A 23400-nucleotide genomic window follows, 5' to 3' on the forward strand; every position below is an offset into this window, starting at 1 on the left:
GCATGCAACACTTCTTCACTGATACTTAGTCGACCTGGCCGACGCATGTCTGCCACATTTTTGCGGTCCTCGTTGAAGAATTTTACCCACCGTACCACTGTTCTGTAAGACAATGCAGATTCCCCCCAACCCTCCTTGAAGACCTTGATGACAGTGCCGTGCTGTACGAACTCTGGCACATTCATTTGCATTGGTTTCAGAACTGTTCCAAGGATTCGTCAGGCAGTAGACAGCTCTATTCGAACTATCAACACAACAGGCGCCGCTAAAAGTATCCTACGACTTTGACATCGCTGGCAACGGGTTGTGAACAATGCTGGTGACTACTTTGAAGGACAGTAAATCTTGATGACATGCATCTCTCTTGTGAAAATGAAAACCTACAACCTGTTTTCCAGTCATTAACCGGGTCAGGGATGTAATGGATGAAGCAGATATAGGCTATTAATACGGTGGGGTCGCCACTCCCAAAGTGATTTATTAATGACTGATAGATGCTATGAAATGAGAATGGAGAGTGTTGCTGGAATGAAATATGACAGGGAAAACCGGAGTACCCGGAGAAAAACCTGTCCGCCTCCGCCTTGTCCAGCAAAATCTCACATGGAGTGACTGGGATTTGAACCACGGTATCTAGCGGTGAGAGGCCGACGCGCTGCCGTCTGAGCCACGGAAGCTCGTATCTTTCTTGTATCAGTTGTAATTAAATAGTTGCCACTATTAAATTTCCAACCCTCGTATATATTTAACTAACATGTACCCGCGGCTTTGCCCGCGTTTATTAAATCAATAATAATTTTTTTCCTTATAGAGCTTCCGGTTGAACTATATTAGTGGAGCTGAGATATATGGTGCGTTTACCTTCCCAACTCTTGAACAAACTTCGTACAGTTGACAATAGGAGAAGCAGCCTTTCCGAAGATGGAGTCCTACAACTTTGATTATGCTACTTATGTTATGCTACTTAGGTTCCAGAATGGGTAAAGAAAAGAAAAAGTAAATAAATGCAATGTAAATTTTAATCTTATACCAGTTGTACAGTATCATTTGAAGTTATTCCACATACTGTATATCAGTTGACTATATTTGTAAGTAGTACAGGAGATATTATAAGTAGAATTTTGTAAACAATGTAAATTTATGTCCGCCTCTGTGGTGTAGTGGTTAGCGTGATTAGCTGCCACCCCCGGAGGACCGGGTTCGATTCCCGGCTCTGCCACGAAATTTGAAAAGTGGTATGAGGGCTGGAACGGGGTCCACTCAGCCTCGGGAGGTCAACTGAGTAGAGGTGGGTTCGATTCCCACCTCAGCCATCCTGGAAGTGGTTTTCCGTGGTTTTCCACTTCTCCTCCAGGCGAATGCCGGGATGGTACCTAACATAAGGCCACGGCCGCTTCCTTCCCTCTTCCTTGCCTATCCCTTCCAAACTTCCCATCCCTCCACAAGGCCCCTGTTCAGCATAGCAGGTGAGGCCGCCTGGGCGAGGTACTGATCATACTCCCCAGTTGTATCCCCGACCAAGAGTCTGAAGCTCCAGGACACTGCCCTTGAGGCGGTAGAGGTGGGATCCCTCGCTAAGTCCGAGGGAAAAACCGAACCTGGAGGGTAAACAGATGATGATGATGATGATGTAAATTTATTAAGGATGAGCTGTGTGTTTAACAGAAAAAATTGTTAGCATAAATTATATAATATTGTATTATAGGAAAATTTTATTCTCTTGTTAATTTAATATTTAGTGCTTGACAGTAATGTATTTTAGTGTACCATTTGCCACCGAGGTAGACACCTCATTTGCAAATAAAGAGATTTTGATTTGATTTTGAACTTTAAGAGATTTTTCTTGTGCCTTGTTGATGTTCATAGCGACACTGAAACAAACGAGGAACTGCAGACATCTAAACTTATACTGCATATCCGAAGAAATTATTCGAATCCGAGGAATGAATATTACTTCGCACGTGACATGCCCAATCATGAGAATGGCTTGGATCACGCTCACAGGGCTCCGCTGTAGCTCAACGTCTATATCCGTTTTTCATTTACCAGTTATCTACGGCGATATTAAAGGTGTTAAATCGTACATTTTATCATAGTGTATTTATGAGCACAGTAGAGAGAATACCTTTCTAGCAACTCTGTATGTCAATAGCTAGCTACCGGGCGAGCTGGCCGTGCGATTAGGGGCGCGCAGCTGTGAGCTTACGTCCGGGAGATAGTGGGTTCGAACCCCACTGTCGGCTGCCCTGAAGATGGTTTTCCGTTGTTTCCCATTTTCACACCAAGAAAATGCTGGGGCTGTACCTTAATTAAGGTAACACCGGGCGAGTTGGCCGTGCGCGTAGAGGCGCGCGGCTGTGAGCTTGCATCCGGGAGATAGTAGGTTCGAATCCCACTATCGGCAGCCCTGAAAATGGTTTTCCCTGGTTTCCCATTTTCACACCAGGGAAATGCTGGGGCTGTACCTTAATTAAGGCCATGGCCGCTCCCTTCCAGCTCCTAGGCCTTTCCTCTCCCATCGTCGCCATAAGACCTATCTGTGTCAGCGCGACGTAAAGCCCCTAGCAAAAAAAAATAATTAAGGTAACGGCCGCTTCCTTCCCATTCCTAGGCCTTTCCTGGCTCATCGTCGCCATACGACCTATCTGTGTCGGTGCGACGTAAAGCAAATAGCAACAGATAGCTCATGTTTCATACGTAGCGCGAATTGAACAGATTAGTCCTTAGCTGGAAAATGAGGCATGTTGGAATACATAATATTTTTTCCAGAAGTATTTGTCCGATTTTCAAAATAATCACGGTGCTGAATTTGTAATGTTTGTAGATTTAAGTCTATGTGCACAAAATAGTGTAGTACCGTTTAAAAATAACGAAGTTAGTACCATGATTCCAAAAAATATTCACTTCATGACACAGTACTTACTTTAAGTCCAATTATTATTAGCCCTTTGTTACCATTGCCGGCCCCGGGTGTAGGGGTAGCGTGCGTGCCTCTTACCCGAAGGCCCCCGGGTTGGATTCCCAGCCAGGTCAGGGATTTTTACCTGGACCTGAGGGCTGGTTCGAGGTTCACTCAGCCTACGTGATTAGAATTGAGGAGCTATCTGACGGTGAGATAGCGGCCCCGGTCTAGAAAGCCAAGAATAACGGCCGAGAGGATTCGTCGTGCTTACCACACGACACCTCGTAATCTGCAGGCCTTTGGGCTGAGCAGCGGTCGCTTGGTAGGCCAAGGCCCTTCAAGGGGTCTAGTGCCATGGGGTTCGGTTTTGTTTGGTCTTTGTTACCATTCCTGAAAGTGAAAACAAAATGCCAATATCTTTAACCGTTCACGAGTTATTCGAGATGAACAATTTTACTGAATAGTCCTGTATATGGGAGGAATCTTTGTAGTAAGTCATTAAATTTATTATTTTTAGTCATTGTATTTTTAAACCTACATTAAGTACTGTAAATAATTGGTATCCCGGAGACACGAGACGGGTAATCATATTCCGCTTGTTAATTGATTGCGCAACATGTTAACAACATTTCCCTAATACAGTATTAAAACTTCAAATTATAAATGTGAATATTATTTTTCCCACTTCTAACGTCCCAAAACTTTCGAAAAATACTACCCGACTTTGTCATCATATCAACTATAAGTATTTGCATACTGGTCATCCGCGACGAAAGAGTGACCGTGACTGAATCACATATAAATATCAGATGTGGTTGTGTCACAGATACGTTTGTCACCGATATTCTGAAATATCGGTTAAGCTCATCTCTAAACGTATTGAATTTTGGATTATTTTCATTAGCTAATATCGCTCTCTGTAATGCGAACATTCAAAACAGTCAGCAGGACTTGGTTCAGTCTGATGCCAGTAGGTGATGTTAATGTTGGTACTTTCTCGAAAATGACAACCTCAGTGCACTGAATTAGAAGCAATAACGATAGTCTTTTTATCAGTCATCGGTTTCAGTATGCGAAAACTTCAAATCAGTCTTTAGGACTTGGTTCAGTCTTATGCCAATTACACACAACAACATTATAATCTCACCCGTTGATTGAGGAGAATTTTATTGAGAAAGAACCAAGCATACGAAATTTCATCTCATCCGAATCATCTCTCTACCACTGAATCACCTACAGCGAAACATCCACGATCAACATTTTTTAAGATGTCATTCCTCGAACTGAAAAGAAGACGTTCTATCTTGTGATTAACGATGGAGATAATGTGTTTTTATACTTCAGAATGAGAAAATATTCATTGACTTTATTGAGAGACAGTATTTCTCACTAAACTGTTCTAGCATGATCGTCAACAGTTTCAGTCTCTCAAATTTTACCACTTTCTCTGCATCTCCGTGGAAGGCAACAGAAGTTAGGAACACGGCTGACTTGATGCGTCGCTCTAGCTAGCTCCTTGCTGGCCTTGACAGTCGGGTTCACGCACCGTAATCGGAGCAGTTTCATAGCTCGACACGTGGCGCAGGCGGCCTAGGCTTTTGCGGTTGAAATTCATACTCCTCTATGGAAAAAGGCATGGACTTTGATTGCCGATTTATCGTAATTTAGAGGCATGGAGAATGTTATATAGGTTAATACTTTTAAAGTGACTAATCCTAAAGCTTACTTTCGTTGATATTTGCCAAAATAACGTAGTGAAATGAAACTGTGGAGAAATGGAGTAGTCGAAGTGACGTTCCCTAGCTGTGAGAAATAATAGTAATCACTTTTAATATCCATAGTGTTCTGAGTCTTTCGCCTGGGAGGTCCGCAACCCGCTCGCGCTTGTACTCTTCTCGATGCTACGAGGTGTGGACAGCAGCGCGCTGACGTAATTGTGTGAGACGTAGGCCAGCGTTATTAATTGGGGCGACGTCTTCACCGCTCCAGGAATTCAGCTGTGTCCAGCAACCAGACTACACCGTGTGTCAGACACGGAGGCACCCTCTTAAAAACGTGTACTGAACAGGTGGACTAAGTCTGGTCGGGAGGTTTCACCTCAGGACATCTTCGCCTCCAGATACCCGCCTCCCGTACAACTGACATACTCCTGCCTAGCATTCTGCTAACACGAACTTTGTTCCAAGTTCCCTGTAAATCTCTCAAACTTCAGATAGCCATCTGCTATCGCGAACATTCACTCCTGTGGACATCCTATCTCATCAAGATATCATTGTACATATAAAACTCAGACTGTATAAATGTATATATGTTTCTTTCGACAGTCATCTAACTTATGTGTTATCTAGCGTGTACAGTATTCCAAGCAGCAAGTCTAAATTTCTTTCATTTGTACATACTGTATGAAAGACTGCTAAATAATAAACTTTTATGTTGTGTTTTGTATATCGTGATTCTTGTATACAACACATAGCATTTAAATACATACCAGAACTTACCAAAATACTTTTGTCCACTGATCTTAGTCTTGAGATTAAGAGCATTGTTCAATTAGTTTTAAAATTCTTCAAGTGTTGCTGTCAGGAAGGGGGCGTGCTCAAAACATAAGTCTTATTTCTTTCTACTAAAACATGCGGTGTATTAATAACAGAAATATTTCGACTCAATAATATTTAAATTTTAATTTCAATATAATATATAGTTTCAGATTATATTTCATTCATTTTAAACAAAAATTATGTGGGAGAAATGCGTTTTGAGTAAATACTTGGTAAACTGTTCATTGCACAGGTAACGCTTAATTTCATAAGTTGGCCTTACTGTCATAACAGTTCAAGATGGCGCGCGCTGTACAACGCACGTAAATAATTTCAATATTCGTGGGTGTGCTAGTGTTTTATTTAAGTGTGAGCTTCAATACCCGTGATGTATTATGACGCTGACGGCCGTAAATGAACGTCTTTCGAAGTTCAAGAAGCGAATGGCAGAATTCCAAGCACGCTTGGAAGAAGCCACGTCTGCTGGCGCGACCAGTGCTGCCAGTCCCAGCGACACACTAACCGGCCTTGTTTTAGAGTTCCAGGATTTCCGGGAAATAATTTCGGAGGAATTAAGTGAAATGAAGAAGGAGATAAACCATCTACAGGAACGACTCGACCACAAAGGCATTCCGATTGAAGAGGCAGTGGAATATAGCAGAAGGAACTGCCTCCTCCTTCATGGTGTCTGTGAGACCCCGGGCGAGAATACCTACTCTATATTGCTGGGTACGTTAAAAAACAGTCTGAACATCCAATTGTCTATGGACAGTACAGATCGATGTCATAGACTTGACCGCATGAATGCTTCATAAAACTTATCAACTTCATCCTCATTTGCACAATCACATAATGGATACACTGAGTCAATTCTTGTCCTAATTCTTCCAACTGCCAAATCTACCCACATCACTCGCTCATTTACGTGGCTAACAGAAACTATGTTGCGTGCAATAGTATTCCTGATGAACAGTCCTATCCCACACTCTGCCCTTCCCTTTTTAACACCCGTCAAGTAAACTTTATAATCTCTTCCTCGTTACCTCCCCTCACCCGAATATCATTAATTCCTAACACATCCAGACGCATCCTCTTTGCTGACTCAGCGAATTCGACTTTCTTTCTTCCTCAAGCCCCATTAATATTTATAGCTCCCCATCGAATTCCATTTCGTTCGCCAAGTTGTTTCCAAGGAGTCCCTCGCCTGTCAAATGGGAGTGAGACTCCGTTACTCCCATACGTTCGAGACTTGCTTTAAACTTTCTGAGCGTGCTCGATGAAAATTCTTTGAATCATGAATACCCTTAATTACACATAGTCCAAGTGACGCACTCTTCTCCAACGGGTTAGGGACCGCCGGTGTATTCATAGTCCTAGCTGCCTGAGCACAAGGAGGGCCATGATTCGGAATATGTCCGAGATGCCCACTCCCAGAAGTTTACCAAACGCTTCCCATTCTTATTACCTTCCATATATTCCCCACCTTTACCAATCACTCTTTCGTATCCTTTTATTCATAGTCCTAGCTGCCTGAGCACAAGGAGGGCCATGATTCGGAATATGTCCGAGATGCCCACTCCCAGAAGTTTACCAAACGCTTCCCATTCTTATTACCTTCCATATATTCCCCACCTTTACCAATCACTCTTTCGTATCCTTTACTTCGATTTCCAACTCTCACAGTGAAATCGCCCCGCCTGTCAAGACCACTTACTTGTCCACTCAGCCGTCATCCATGGTTCATGAACTAGGACGTGACTACAGTAACCCACACCATAAAACAATACGATGATTTTATTCAACACTACTTTCTCACATTGATGTGGGATTGGCAGAGCACGAAGGATCCGTTTAGGACGTTGCTAAGGGTTCGAGGTTGGATGCTATTCCTCTCGTCACCCACTGCTCCTATTGAAAATCTCACTCGACTTCACCCGTATTAGAGCTCGGGGAATTCGTGTTGGGAGCTAAGTGGCGACTTCAGTGCCTGCAATTTTATTCCAGGTATTAAAAACATTGGCTCACACTGATATTATACCAGTCAATCTCATAACTCGGAAATGTAATATTTCCAGGCCCATGTCCATACACACTATTCCCCTTCTTTGAATATGAGGAATCCATTTCTGAAATATTAAACCGTTTTTATGTTTCACACTAAATTTACGCTCAACTTTCCATGTACACTATACTTAGAAATTCAATGAATGCGGTTATGATAAATTAGAATGAGGAATCCTCTATTATATCCTAGATAAAATCAACCGTTATATCTGAAACATTGTACTATATAAAATTAGTATAATTGGATGCAAAGCCCAAGAAGTTAATGATAAGCATGGTTAATAATGTAATATACTCAGATGATTTATGGAATATAACTTGGAATTACTCACCTAGCAGAAGAAGAGCCAGATCGGAAACGGCCAGGCTGAAAAGGTAGTAGTTTGTAGGAGTGTGCATCTCAGCAGTCCTCACAATGACGGCGCACACCGCCACGTTGCCCACGACACCAGTCACAAAGATAACCGCGTACACTACAGTGATTGGCAACACAATGTACAGCTCGAGATGTTTGGGGCCCCTGGTAAGTAACAAGTACTTCTCCAAGGACACGTTCCACACATTGGCCACATTGTCGGCAGAGACGTTCATTGTCACAGACACACTTTCTTCCCACGTTTCATTGAAGTCTCCAAGATCCATCGCTAAATGGTGAGAATGTCCTTGCTAACAGGGACATAAACGACGATTTCCATACATTTGACACATTGTTCTGTGATATTTTCATTCTTACTGGCAAACTTTGTTTACACCTTTCATTTAACTATCCGACACTCATCAAAAGAGAGTGAGGATGCCCATGCAATGAGAGTCTACAACGTCACTTTCCGCACGTTTTATTCTCACTCATTGAAGTCCCTCATGCTCGTTTCTGAACGGTGACGACGCCTCACTAAAATGATGTTGAACGATATGTTCAACCCATAAGACACGTTTAAAGAGAAAAGTTCATTGTCACTGACACACTTTGATTTCAACGCCCATTTAAATCACTCAAGTACACCACTAAGTAGTGTGGCGATGAACATTTCAGAAGACTCATTCATTGTCACTAGCATACCTTTTTTCTTACAGCTATCATTGAAGTCTCCGACAGTTTCTATTGAATGTTGAGAGTAGATTTACTCATATTTGATACTTTGTCTGTAGACACATTCATTCTTACTGACACATACTGGTGTCAAGTATCACTGAAGTATCTATCACTGACATATTAAAACCGAGTTACGAGAATTGTGCTCATACTTGAGACGTGGTTTGTGACCAATTGTTACAGTCACGTTCTTGTACATTCGTTGACGTCCCCGACACGTGACGAATTATTCGATTTTGTGCAGTTGGATAAATAATGGATCCATAGTTAACCAAACATCATCTGATTATCAGTCCACTGTAAAAGGGGAGCAATATTGGCCTCAAATACTCCAATTACAACAGCATCTTTCATAGTAGCCTATAACGAAATATCGATATCATTCCTAGACAATTATTAGAAGATTTCACTTTACACTCCAAAAAATGTTCTTTATTAGTGATTTTTTACCACAAAGTTAACGTTATTTCTCCAATGTCAAATGGATACGCTGATTTATCAAACCGAACTTGCCTTTGAGTCAAATTTGTTTGATGTAGAGTGTCAGCACAGGGTCTGCCAATTCCATGCTAGGTCAGTCACTTTCGGCGAGATATGTTACGTTTCTTCAACATAATCTAACAAATATGTGTCTATAGAAACTTCACATTATATACGTTGATAATGACATGGTGTAGTACCACATGGTATTTCCATTGTAACTGAAATAGTGTCACCACTTTTTGTTAAAATCTGAAGGTTAACAGACGAGAGATTAAATTGTATGTATTTGAAATGAGAATAGTTTGTATCTATCGACAAATAATGCTCCATTTAAACTCTGTCTAATAAAACCTTCTGTTCAATATTTAATGATCTTTTCCTTAGATCTTAATTGTCTCCGCCAAGACATTCTTAGATGAACTTATTGGTCTCAGAATATTTTCGCCAGAACTTTTATTCTTCCTGGAAAGAATCTGATATATCTTATAAAACTTTTTAAAGTTTCAAATGTTCAGCATTATACTAAATACAAATAGAAATATATTACTATCTGGGCAAAATAAAAGCATCTCAATATATTTTACTAAGTCACCAGGAAGTTTCTTCTGAGACTTAAAACCTGCCCGTGATTCATAGATTTAATTACATTCATAATCATTAGGCAATGGGAAGAAATAATGGCACATTTCATTATAGACGTTTCACAAACAACGTCTTGTGAAGGTTTAAAGATAACACGAATGAACTCTTAACACATGGTAGTTATTACGAACAAAACTGTACTGTAGATCTCATCACACAACTTTGTAGTTATGAAGTAATTATCTTCGAGTATTCTCCACGGCAAGCCATCACACCAACGGAATATTATCCAAATAATGCACTTTTTAAATTAGGCTAAAATTAACTCGAACCTTTTTCCATACGCACATGTTAGTTAGGCTGATCTACGACTTCCCTTTTAATTTTTAATGATTAGCCAGACTGATTTAGCTCTTGATGAAAACTATCTGATCAGCGGTTGTCTACTGACTGAAAATGATGAATTTCCAGTAAAATAATGAATTCACTTCCAGTAGCTCCTCTCCTCCTTCAGAAACTGTAGTTCCTTAAGAGACAGGCGACGTCGAACTAAGTAGTTTCCGGTAGGCGGAGCCCTGCGGAAAGAGGAAACAATTGTTAATCCCAACATAATTAATACAAAGAACGTGTAATAATAAATAAAATGTTTCAGAAGGAGGAAATAAATCACGTTCCTTAAAATCCCTGTCTATAAATTACACTCATAAAGTTATTTAATATATTAGATTACAATAGCCATGAAGTTCACTTCGCTTTATTACGAGCAACTGGAAACTCAAAACAAGGCAATGGACATCGAACAATTGTAGTACCCACAAACTTTAAGAAGAAAACATCTACAACAAGTGCCAAAAATAACAAAATTGTGTAAATCAATGTACAAAATATATAAACATGAATACATTTTTATGGAAGTAAATCTGGGATAACAGGGTCGACTTTACCGGCTGATGAGTAAGCCAGCTCTGGGGCCTGCCTTGTGGAGTTGCCAGGAGTCTGCGCGAGAACAACTAACAAAATTAAACGATACGTATGTTCAAACATACCTTAAAAACAACAATACATCTCTATAAAATATCCATCCCACTCTGGCCAAATAGATACAAGTTTAGCTGTTTAACAAACACACACGCGCGCGCACCCGCTTTGTAGTAGTAGAAGAAGAAGGAGAGCGACTGGATCGAGCATTACAAGTTCTAAGACAACACATCACACAATTAACCAATAGAAAACCTGATCTTGTACAAACAGACAATGCTTCAACGCAATAAACAAGGAAGTAGATGGGATAAAATTGCTACCTCATATAGAACTCAGTTTAGATACAGCACTTTCTGACGATAATTGGTTCCGGTCTATGTAGATTGTTTAATAATCCTGATGTAAACACTTACGCAGAATCCTCCCCCTTAAATGCAAAAATAATTATAGTACAAATTCGTACTGGTCTTCGTTTCAAAGGGCCCTGGATTCGATTCCCGGCTGGGCGGAGGATTTTGGTTGCGTATGGCCAATTTCCAAAGGAATATACAATAGTGAATACACATAGGGTTGGCGACAGGAATGGCATCCTCAGAAAGCATCACCGAGGGCTACGCTTATATAGTGAAGCTACATAAACCGACAGCTGTGCCATAATGTGGCGTACGTATCATTATGAGGAGTGAAGTAATCTGCCACTCATTTCTTCACTGGACCATAAAATGCTCTAGTGACAGTATTGGAGCTGTGACTCGCACCTATCATAATACCCAGATGCACTAGTATGTCACTACTCAGCATCACCAATCCCTCTGCAGCTTCCTTTGCCACAGCCATAAATGAGACTGAGACCGGTGAAAGAAATAGGTTGCTCTGCCCCATACTTAAAGAAAGGTGCAAAAATACTGCATTCATTCAGAAATAACAACCAGCTAATTCCAAACTATTAACACATAGAAATTGGGGCTTTAATTGGGACTTTACAAGCTAAACATATGCTAGGGTATGCCACATAAAGAAACGAACAATTCGGAAAGGACATTTCCATGACATAAATATCCGATATTTGCGAGATTCTTTACACTGGATATATATTTGTTTCACTGAATTGAGAATTCAAGGCTGGCAAAGAGAGTCTGATTTTTGAAAGGTGGGGAAAGTCCCCTCGTCATTATGAGTAGTACGATGTGATTTTTGAAAGGTGGGGAAAATTCCGCTCGTCATTATGAGTAGTACGATGTGATTTTTGAAAGGTGGGGAAAATTCCGCTCGTCATTATGAGTAGTACGATGTGATTTTTGAAAGGTGGGGAAAGTCCGCTCGTCATTATGAGTAGTACGATGTCCACATATAAAAGGTCTCTGACGACACATTCCGAATTTACACGACAAAATTAATGGAAAGTCTCACAACAGGTCGTCCATTATAGTTCCACGAAAATTATCATGTGCATTAAAAAACCACGACCTTCAGGACTCAAGTAAACATATTTTTAGTGTTACATGCTTTTCAAAATCATGATCCTAGGCACGAGATCTCCAGTTTCATGTGGAATACGAATTCGAACCGTAGCCACCTTGGTGTGAGCCCAGGATTACTAGAAGCAAACCACATGTGATAGGCGTCCGACGTGCCACTTGTACTCTACTAAACAGCGGATTACCGGGAACGATATTGGGCAATGTTTCTGAGACTTTAAATTAGTATCTTTTATTTTTTATTTTTTTTATTTATATGATTGATAAATAGGGTTCCAGAGAGCAAGAGCTCTGTCAAGAGGAACAATACATAGATAATCACAACAATGGCGGATTAACGCATAAGGTCTAAAGTGAAAGAGTAATAATAGTGGTTTTACATATACTTTAAGTATCACAATTTACCTAATGGGTAGGATTATATTAAGTGGATTATTATCAGAGTAACAGTACAGGAGGAACAACTTTTTGACTTTTAAGATTTGGAAATGAAAATATCAGAGAAATAACTGTTACACATTTATAGTGCCTAACAGGTACTTCTTAAGCTTATTACGAAATGGCACAGTTTTAGAGATGATTGCTATATTGTCAGGAATGCTGTTATATTCAGATATTAGTAAGTGTTGCACTCCCTTAGTGCCAAACCTTGTTGTATAATTTTGATGAACATGTAATTAATTTTTTTGCCTTGTCTTATATGAATGGATGTCAGTGACTTTAGGAAATTCAGAGTTGGTGAACATTTTATTATGCAAGACTTTATGAATAAGAAGTGATGCGTTTAATGAGATTAATTTCTTAAGAGGTAATATATTTGTTTCAGAGTACATTTTATTTCGAGAATATAGTTGATAAAATCCATACATAAATCTAATAACCCTGTTTTGTAAGACCTCCAAAGTATTTAAGTTATTTTGGGTTGCTTTGCTCCAAATGAAACACAAGTAAGAAAGTCGAGATTGTATCATTGTGAAATAAATTAGGCGAAGAGTGTCAATTGTTAGTAGGTACTTAATCTTGCCAATGATACCAACCAAGACAGAGATTTTATTTTTTACGTTTAATATATGAGGTGTCCAGGAGAGGGCGCTATCAATTATTAGTCCAAGATATTTAACTTCTTTAACCCATTTCAACTTCGTAGTGCCAAATAATATATTTGTAGTTGCATTTAGGTCATTTTGTGATTTATCGAACATCATACAGACAGTTTTTGAGTAATTGGCTGTTAGAAGATTTTTTCTCAGCCATTCATCTAAGATGTAACAGTCATGCTGGATATCTGCAACTATCTTCAGAATTTGATGAATAGAACAGTGAAGTATCATCTGCCAAAAGTGATATTTTACCCTTAAAAGAACACAGGGCTATATCATTAATATATATAAGAAACAAAATAGGACCCAATATGGAACCTTGTGGTACACCAAAGCAGATCTTTTGTAGCTCACTTTTATTCATGCCAATCTGAACATATTGTTGTCGATTTGATAAGAAATCCTTAAACCAGAGCAGCGAGGGACCTCTCACACCTGCCTTTTCCAGTTTGTATATCATAAGTTCATGGCTAACAGTATCAAAAGCCTTTTTTAAATCAATAAACAGCCCAGCAGTCTTGTAACCTTTATCAATATAATTTTCAAGCTCAATTATAATGTCCATTAAGGCAGGATTCACCCCCGCCTTTTCTCTGAAGCCATATTGAAATCTGGAAAAATAATTGCATTTTTCGAGGTACCCAAGCCTAACTTTGACAACAGTTTCTAAGATTTTAGATAATTCAGGTGGTACTGAGATGGGTCGGTAGTTTCCAGGGTCGGGTCTATCATTCTGTTTGTGTATAGGAACCACTCTAGAAATCTTTAATGAATCAGGGACAATGCCTTTTACCAAAGAGCAGTTGATAAATTCAGATATTGGACCAGAGAGTGCTCGATTACAGATTTTGAGAAGTTTACTGGAAATACCATCACTAGCAACTGAGCGAGCATGTTTGAGAGAATTGATTATTGTAGACACTTCTTCTGGAGAACATGGTTCTAGGAAAAGGGAATTAGGATGATTATTGATTGTAGCAGTATGTTCAGGATATGGAACAATATTTGAAGATAGTGTGGCAGGGACTGAGATAAAATGATTATTCAGGGCATTACAAATGTCACTTTTGTCTTCAAAACATTCATTCCCTAGCTTGATACGTGCAATATTGATTGTTTACTTTGAAGGTTTACCAAGAACTTCGTTTATGAGTTGCCAGGTGTGTTTAGTGTTGTGTAGATTGTTTTTAAATTGATTATCATAGTACGACTTTTTGAGAGTCCTTTTCAGGGTTGTAACTCTATTGCAGTAACTTTTATATTCTTCTTTAATTATACTGTTGTGTGGGTGTTTTCTCAATTTACTGTAGAGAAGTGCTTTATGCCTGCAGAATGATGCAAGTTCTGGTGTGCACCATGCATTCAGAATGGTGTTTGCATTTTGATGATGAAATTTTCTAACTGTCGATGCATAGTCAAGACCACTTTGAATGTATCTGGTTAAAGCAGCATATGAAGCATTTATGTCCCCACCATCTACCCACTGGAATTGGTGTTGCGCAAAATATGATCTAGTCCTTTCATAATCTATATGTTTATGTGAGTGTCGTTTTGGCTCACTGGGAGTAGGCCTATAATTAGATGTTTTTGAAATATCTAAACTAAAGAGCAAGAGATTATGGTCACTCATATCATCAATTATGTTATCTACAGACCAGTTATTAAGTTTTATGCTGCATAGAAAGTGGTCGATTAGTGAATTGTTCGAACTCAGCCTGGTAGGGTATATTGTGTTACAGTTTTTAAGGCCATAGCTCTGCATGAACGATTTATATTCATTAGTTAATACTGCATTTGAGAGTAAATTTATGTTAAAGTCACCAACAACAATTATATTTCTATGTTTTATTTTGTTGGGTATTATTTCTATGTCATCACATACCTGTGTCCAGTTTGAAGTGAATGGATTGTAAACAGCTATAATAATATAACTACACCCTGACTTAGAAATCTCCAGAACCAGAATATTATGATGCTTTTGGACATTATAGATGATATTACATTGCCACAATTTGTTTTTAGCATAAATTGATACTCCCCCACCCTTAAGTAATTTTTCAGAAGGAATTCTAAAGGAATGAAATGCTTCATAACCTGTGATATTGTAAAAGTTAGACTCATCACCGTTTACAGACAACCATGTTTCGACAACAACTATAAAATCGATATTCTGAATTAACTCTATGCGATCAGCAATCATCTCTAACTTACCATTTCGTATGCTACGAGAATTGAGATACATTATTCTCAAGGTTGGAGCAATTGTTCCAAGTGAGGTAACCAAGTCACTATATTGAAAGTATGATTTTCATTGTCTTTCTGTCATTAACGTAGCTTAATAGAAGAGGAAGAGAAACAAATATACATAAATATAAAACATAAGAAGAAATCTGTGAAGACTGACAACTCATTTAGGCCTAGATGCTGCGAGCCTAATCAATTTTTCAATATCGTCTTCACATTTTATTGTAAATACTTCGAGGGAGGTGGCAGAGATTTTTGCCAGAATCCTCCCTTGTCTCACAAATGCACGTTCAATTGCCTTTGTCCTAGCATCACGAGCCTTCTTGAAGAGAGATTCATTGTAGGGCGTAAGGTGTTCGTTCAAGTATATATTCACTTTTGGACCAACAAAGCCTAGGAGAGAAGAGGTTAGGATCTTCTGGCGTCTTGCTGATTTCAAAAGAGCATCCTTTTTCCAGCGTTGGACAAATCTGACTATTACGGGCTTCACACTGGTTTTGTTGAAAGAAGAAACCCTGTGAACAGTGTCGATGCTGTCCGGATGTATTGGTACATCAAGGATATCTCCAATTTTCTGGACAATTTCGGTTAAGTTTTCTTCTGAGTGGTACGGAATCCCAGATATTTTCATATTATTAGCTCTTGAATATTGTTTTAGTTCTTCAACGTCGAGTTTCAGCTGTGTCACTTCTCCGGAAAGGGTGCAGTTATTCGATTTTAAGTCTTGTACTGTGTTGTTCAGCACTATCAGTTCTAATTGCATTTTGCCCACTTCAACACTAAAATCGTCAAATTTGTCACTGACAAATTGGACAGAAGTCTTCAGTTCTTTATACACTGACTCTAGTTCACTAAGTTTGCTTAATATTACGTTGAATTTTGTGGAAATGGAGTCTTGTAAATTTGAGTCTGGTGGAACGTCAAGCTCAGTTTCGAGTGACGCCGAGTTGCAGGTCAAACATATCCATAGCCTATCCTTTTTTGGAAGACTAAGGAGGCGATCTATTTCGTGTTTGGTTGACCTCATGCATTCTTCCTTCATGTGAAACCACTTAAGGCACTTTTTACACTTTACCTTCATATTGTTATCTTTAAATTTCTCGGAGCACTTCACACATCTATCCGCCATGTTGTGTTTCCGTTTGTCATGTAAATTCCGAAAGTGTCTCCAGAGGTATTTTATATGTCTACGTCGTTCTACACAAAATGCGAACGGACTTTCTCCAGCCTCTCAAAAATCGCACTACCTTTTCCAGAATTGAATTTGCAATACGGATAAGAAAATATGTCTCCAGTGTTAATAATCTGACAAATAGTTAAAATTGATGTCACGGAAATGCCCTTTCCGAACTGTTCTTTTCTTTATGAGACATATTCTCTAGCATATAGTTAGCTTGTTAAGTCCTAAATAAAGCCCCAATTTCTGTATAGTAATAGGTTGAAATTAGTCTGTTGCTGTTTCCTGATGGATGCAGTATGTTTTTGCATCTGTCGTTTGGAATAGGACAGAACAACCTGTTCCTTCCACCGGTCTCATTCATGTCTGTGACATTGGTACCTGTGTGTGATGCTCAGTAGTGACATACAGAGCACGACTAGTGTATCTGGGTATTATGATAGGTGCGAGTCACAGCTCCGATCGTGTTACTGTAGTATTTTATGACCCAGTGAGGAAAGAAATGGCAGATTACTTCACTCCTCGTAATGTCTCGTATGCCACGTTACCCCTATGGCACCGCTTCCCTACAACCGTATAATCTTCGGTAGTGCTTTGTGAGGATCCAAGCAGCCTCCGGTATGAAGGCTTAAGAGAAAATATGTTAGGTCACGAAGTTATTTGTTGAATAATAAATATCGTCTATCCTGTTCTACAGATACATAGCAGAGCTACGTACATGAATAGTAAAGGTTTCAGGCCGTATCCCACATGTTCATGCAAATTTCAATGCAGGCACGTAGACATTCGCTACCTTCTCCTTTAACCATTTCAATCGATTCCAAGCACCTTCACTGAATGAGAAGCACAGTGGCCTGCGGTCGAGAGAGCCCCTGGTTCGATTCCCGGTCGGGCTGGGGATTTTAACTGCGTCTTGTTAATTCCTCTGACTTGGGAACTGGGTGATCGTATACGTCTTAAATACAATTCACAATATTTTGCCCTGATCTCCCGTAGTAAATAACAGAGGGATAATATTGACAAATACAAATTGGGGTTGGATGCATGATAGGATAAAATCCAAAGCTAAAACAGCGTAAAACTCTGGGCACTGGTCCTTATTGCTGCGTTAAGAACCATTACAATCTTTCAGGATGCAGGGAAAACAGGGAACTAAGTTACAATGTATAACACCGTTCACGTGAGGAGTTTAATATGAGGCAGCATAACTGAACTCGCGTGCTACATGAAGTGCGTGTCAGTAAGGTAACTCTGCTAAGTGGAAGATAAGAAACTGTTGAACGTTGGTTTGAATATAAAAAGGCATCATAATTAGAAGTATATATTTATACTGGCAGATATCACCATACGTATGTATTCCATTTTCACAACAAACTGAATCTCAGCAAGTATAATAACCGGAGGGGCCGATTCTTCCTAAATGAAGGCACGTGCGGTAGTGAAACATATAAAATTGTTTGTGATAATATCAATTGCCTCATTAATATGTTCCACTAACATATCCTTAGTAACATAAGTCAAGAGCATCCACTTCCATCAACACTATCAGCTGCCGTCTTCGGAGGTCCGGGCTCGATTTCCGTTACTGCAAGAAATTTAAGATTGGTATTGGGCCTTGCATGTTGTTGGAAAGGTATATTTCTATCAGATAATGGTCTTGATTGTTGTTGTAAGAGGAAGTAAAACTAGGTATCCATTCTCTACGCCCATATAACACTAATCAGAGAGAAAAATGGAAGGGATCCGACACTTCGAAAGACAAGGGCCACGAAAGGCGTGACAATGAAAGACTCCCTAGGCCTCGAATGGTCTAATACCGTCAAGGTCGAAAAAGAACAAGAATTGACCAAGGGAGGTCGGATAGGATAGATTAAAGTGAGGAGCCTGGCAGAAGTAAGTGGAAGCAATGCCAGGACTCAGCTAAGAGTCCTGGGGTCGCCAACCCACGCTCTCCAGTTAAGAGCCGCCTCGGGCCCCTTTTGGTCTCCTTTTACGACAGGTATGGGATACCGTGGGTGTTATCATACCGCCAACCACCCCCTCCCCCATGGCACTACAGCCCTTGAAGGGCCTTGGCCTACCAAGCGACCGCTGCTCAGCCCGAAGGCCTGCAGATTACGAGGTGTCGTATGGTAAGCACGACGAATCCTCTCGGCCGTTATTCTTGGCTTTCTAGACCGGGGCCGCTATCTCACCGTCAGATAGCTCCTCAGTTCTAATCACGTAGGCTGAGTGGGCCTCGAACCAGCCATCAGGTCTAGGTAAAAATCCCTGACCTGGCCGGGAATCGAACCCGGGGCCTCCCGGTGAGAGGCAGGCACGCTACCGCTACACCAAGGGGCCACAGGGGGGAATATGCCTATCACTCCACTGGACTACTTGAAGAAAGCTGCACCAACTCGACACGAGGATAAGAACTTTTTACGGACGTTTAGCTGAATGATCAGCGTAGTGACCTTCGGTTTAGATGGGCCCGAGTTGGATTGCCGGCCGGGTCGTGGATTTTAATCTTGGTTAATTCTATTGGTTCGGGGACTGGGTGTTCGTGCTGCCCCAAAATCCCTCCAACTCATATACCAAATTCAACACTATCCTTCACCACAAAAACTCGCGGTTTCCCTATTCATGGCAGATGCTGCCCACCGTCATCGGATATTCTGCCTTACAAGAGTTCAACTAATATAGCAATAGCCATACACAATATTATATTAATCGTGCACTTCGCTACAAGAACCCTGATTCGATTTATAGATTTTTTTCGTGTACTTTATCATTGGAGTCATTTTATTTATTTGTTACTGGTTTAACGTTAGACTAACGCATCAAAGGTATTCGGCGACGCAAAGGTGGAAAAGGGCTAAGATTGGGAAGGTAGAGGCCATGGCCTTCATTAAGCTACAGCATCGGCATTTGTTTGATGTGAAAATCCGAAACCACGGAAACCATCTTCAGGGCTGCTGACGGTGGGATTCGAAACCACCATCTCTCGAATGCAAGCTCACAGAAACGTAGCCCGAACCGCGCGGCCAAATCGCTCTGCAACGTCCTAGTATCCCCTATCATTTGCGTTAAAAATTAGAAAATTCTATTATCAATTTAAACCACAGAATGGAATACCATACGGTTATTGCGTGCTGCCAGTAGGGTAGGTTACGTTTATAGGCTACCGAGACAAAAACATTCGTTTACAATATGAGTCCATTCGTAAAATATTTTATGAAGAGGCTTGGAATCATTTTATGTAATGTCTTATAATTTTGTACATATTTATAAAATATTAGGGGGTGGCAGGTAATCACACTTACCACTACACCACTGTGGCGGACCTTGACAAAATTATCACACACAATTCTTTAAATTTAGAATGTATTTCCTACATAACTTTTTGTTCTTTATTTGCTGTCCCTCCTTTCAAACAACAATAACAATTATTAATATGCGAAATAAATTCTTATAACGTAATGTAACAAATGCTTAACAATCCAAGCTTTAAAGCTTCGCAAATAACTTGGGAGAAGGAACTCGCTGTTCACAAGCCTATGTTGATTTAAGTTGGGAAATTCACAAAAACAGTCGTTGTGCTGGAAAAAGAAACCACCTAAGTTTAAATAGTTGTGAAGTAAATATTGTTGTCACAGGGTAAATATCAGTTTTACGTACCCATTATTCGTCATTGGCGTGTTAGTTTCTGTACTATTTCAGCATAAATGCCATCTAGCGGAAATGTGATTCACTAGAACAGAAAAATCATATCTCAAGTAACAACGATAGTCAGTGTAATGTTACTTTTGGTAAATTGAGGGGGCTTGGGGCATTTTAATTCATCATATTTTATTATCTTTTGGTCGGCGATATTATGGCAACCAAGAGGTGTGGTTTCAATCCCCACCCACCTTTTTAATGATTCCTTTCTCCCCACTATCTTTCAGTGATCTTCTGCATATTTATCTTCTCATATCTATAGTAATTTTGAGTATCAATAGGGACTACCGACCACGCGTCTCTAAAGCATATAAAAGCAACCACTACCAATCTACCAATCTCATTATATAAATTTAAATATAAATTCCATGTTCTATTCACCACCTTCCTTATTCATCGCAATCGAAACTTAGCAACCTAATCATCAGTTCCCTGTTGTACTCTCTGACTTCCCTATTCACCACAGTCTGAATATCGCCAAGCGAGCTTCCTGTAATGGATGGCAAATTTATGTGAGAATTGTAACAAATATTTTATGCAGTAGAATCTCCTGCTCGGAATTCATATTTACCTATCCGATTGCGCACCCACATGGGGCTGTTTGTTTACCAGTCTTCCCAAGACCATGCTGACACAGTAAATAACATTGAGTGACAGGAAGCAGGTGTATGGAGCGTTGGTACATGTTATACAACTACAGCACACAGGATGTCATTGGAATTTATACTATTCACTTTGCATTTCCATAATTTAGCAGGCAATAGCAAAAACAATTTCAAATTTCACCCGACAGGTTTAGTATTTATCACTTGTGCCGTTAGTGAGACAGCCTGAAAAATGAAACCTTAAATTCCTAGGTACGAGTAAAATTCTTCAAATCAAAATGAAGCGAATAAATCCAATAAAATCAATTTTAAGGTTTTGATAATACAGTTAATTTCCAAATGTGCGTATGTGGGTTTACTGGTTTTTGGGATATTCGTGCAATCTAAACTGAATAAACAAAAATAAATAAATAAATAAATAAATAAATAAAATTTTGTGTACATTTTTCCCACTTTTGAACTAGAGTCAGTATGAGTTAAAGTATGAAGTAATGTAGTTTTTATGAAAGTAATAAACCATGCATCGCGCGACAACAGAGTAACGTATTAATTGTTTAGCCTTGCATCTCTGCAAAATGAAATCAAGCTGAGTTTTCTGTTGTTAATCAGTCTCTATTTTCCTCAGTTTTATCTCATCATGGCAGACGAAGGTAGTAAAATTGTTCTTCTTCTTCTACTTTATACGTTTACCCTCCAGGGTCGGTTTTTCCCTCAGACTCAGCGAGGGATCCCACCTCTACCGTCTCAAGGGCAGTGTCCTCGAGCTTCAGACTCTGGCTCCGGGGATACAACTGGGTATGATGACCAGTACCTCGCCCAGGCGGCTTTACCTGCTATGCTGAACAGGGGCCTTGCGGGTGGATGGGAAGACTGGAAGGTATAGACAAGGAAGAGGGAAGAAAGTGGCCGTGGCTTTAAATTAGGTACCATCCCTGCATTTGCCTGGAGGATAAGTGGGGAAACCACGGAAAACTACTTCCAGGATACCTGAGGTGGGAATTGAACCCACCTCTACTCAGTTGACCTCCCGAGGCTGAATGGACCCTATTTCAGCCCTCGTACTTTTCAAATTTTGTGGCAGACCCTGTAATCGACCCGGGCCTCTGGGGGTGGCAGCTAATCACACTAACCACTACACCACAGAGGCTGGCGTAAAACTGGTCTAACAATAAAAAATTGAAGTTGCGGAAGAAATTAGAAATGAATAATAATGTTATTTTCTTTACGCTCCACTAACTACTTTTTTCTGTTTTCGGAGATGAAATTAAAAATTTGAAAGGAGACTAGGATCTTAAGGCTCTTAATTCGTGAGCAGATTTAGGAAAGAAGTACAAAATTCTCCTGATTAAAAGAAAAAATAAAATCTGGAGGATTTTGTTCTGAATACTGTAGTGATAGCAATCATGAATATTTAAAACGAATTTTTTACAAAAAATCTTGTCCTACGTATGAAAAGTTAGATATCGATTTTCCAGAAAAGTTCAACTAATATTAAGCCGGAAGGAGTGATGACGATGATCGTATGCAAGCCTTAGTTCTAGGAATCCCATTTCTTATACTATTAAGGGTCTTCCAGTCAGGTCAAAAGACCTATTCCAGTCGGACAGTCTAGACTGTTGCTGCCAGTATTGATTCCTAAGAACGCTTGGTGAGTCTGGTGCTGGCCTGGTGTTATTAATGAAACTCCTCCGTGATCTGAAACGCTGTTCTACTATTTCGTGATCATAGAGAGGATAACGTTTGTCCATCTCTTGTTTGAGATTCTTAGTTTCAGGTGCTACTTGCCGTCGGATTTAAGGCAGAGCTTTGCCACAAGCGTGGTATAGGTTTTCGGCGTTTGTTGGTTTGAGACAGCCAGAAACATACGGAAGGAGTTATCGTCGCAGATACAATACGCGCAGAGAAAACCAAGTTGTTCCATGAAATTCTATTAATTGAAATTTCCATGTTTTTCAATTTTCCATGCTTATTCTTCCTTTCATTGGCCTGAATGACCGTGAGTATTCTTGGATTCCATATTGTCACGAAGACCCTACAAGTGTACAAAATTATCTATTTTACAATATTTACTGTAGTTCTAATTCCATGAGTCAATGAATTCTCATTGTTAGTCCAGATTATTGTTATAATATCTTAGTTCAGATGGCCCCCCAAACTCCTTCGACCAGATTGCACGAATACTGTCTCCTTCAAATCCTAAAACTGTATTATATTCGTGGAATAGTCACAAACCAAGCGGAAACTTCTTGCTGCACTAACTGTCGGTCGATCAAAGAACTCTTTTTCTAATTATTATAACGTTTGAATTTTCGTAGACCATTTTTCAACACTTTGTATGCAGACGGTGTATTAATAGCTTCTATGACCAAGCGAGTTGGCCGTGCGGTTAGGGGCCCGCGGTTGTGAGCTTGTATCCGGGAGATAGTGTGTTCGAATCCCACTGACGGCAGCC

General features: G+C 39.9%; 1 protein-coding gene across 1 annotated transcript in view; it reads right to left on the reverse strand.

Annotated features, from left to right (window-relative positions):
• The window catches only part of LOC136866763 (neuropeptides capa receptor-like), a 490048-nt gene extending 481903 nt beyond the window's left edge, over positions 1-8145 (reverse strand). The window contains exon 1 of the mRNA XM_067143873.2: positions 7836-8145. Within this exon, the coding sequence (XP_066999974.2) occupies positions 7836-8145 (310 nt within the window). The remainder of the gene's footprint in view (positions 1-7835) is intronic.
• Between the last annotated feature and the right edge of the window lie 15255 nt (positions 8146-23400).

Source organism: Anabrus simplex, chromosome 3 (assembly GCF_040414725.1).
Source record: "Anabrus simplex isolate iqAnaSimp1 chromosome 3, ASM4041472v1, whole genome shotgun sequence".
NCBI lineage: Eukaryota > Metazoa > Arthropoda > Insecta > Orthoptera > Tettigoniidae > Anabrus > Anabrus simplex.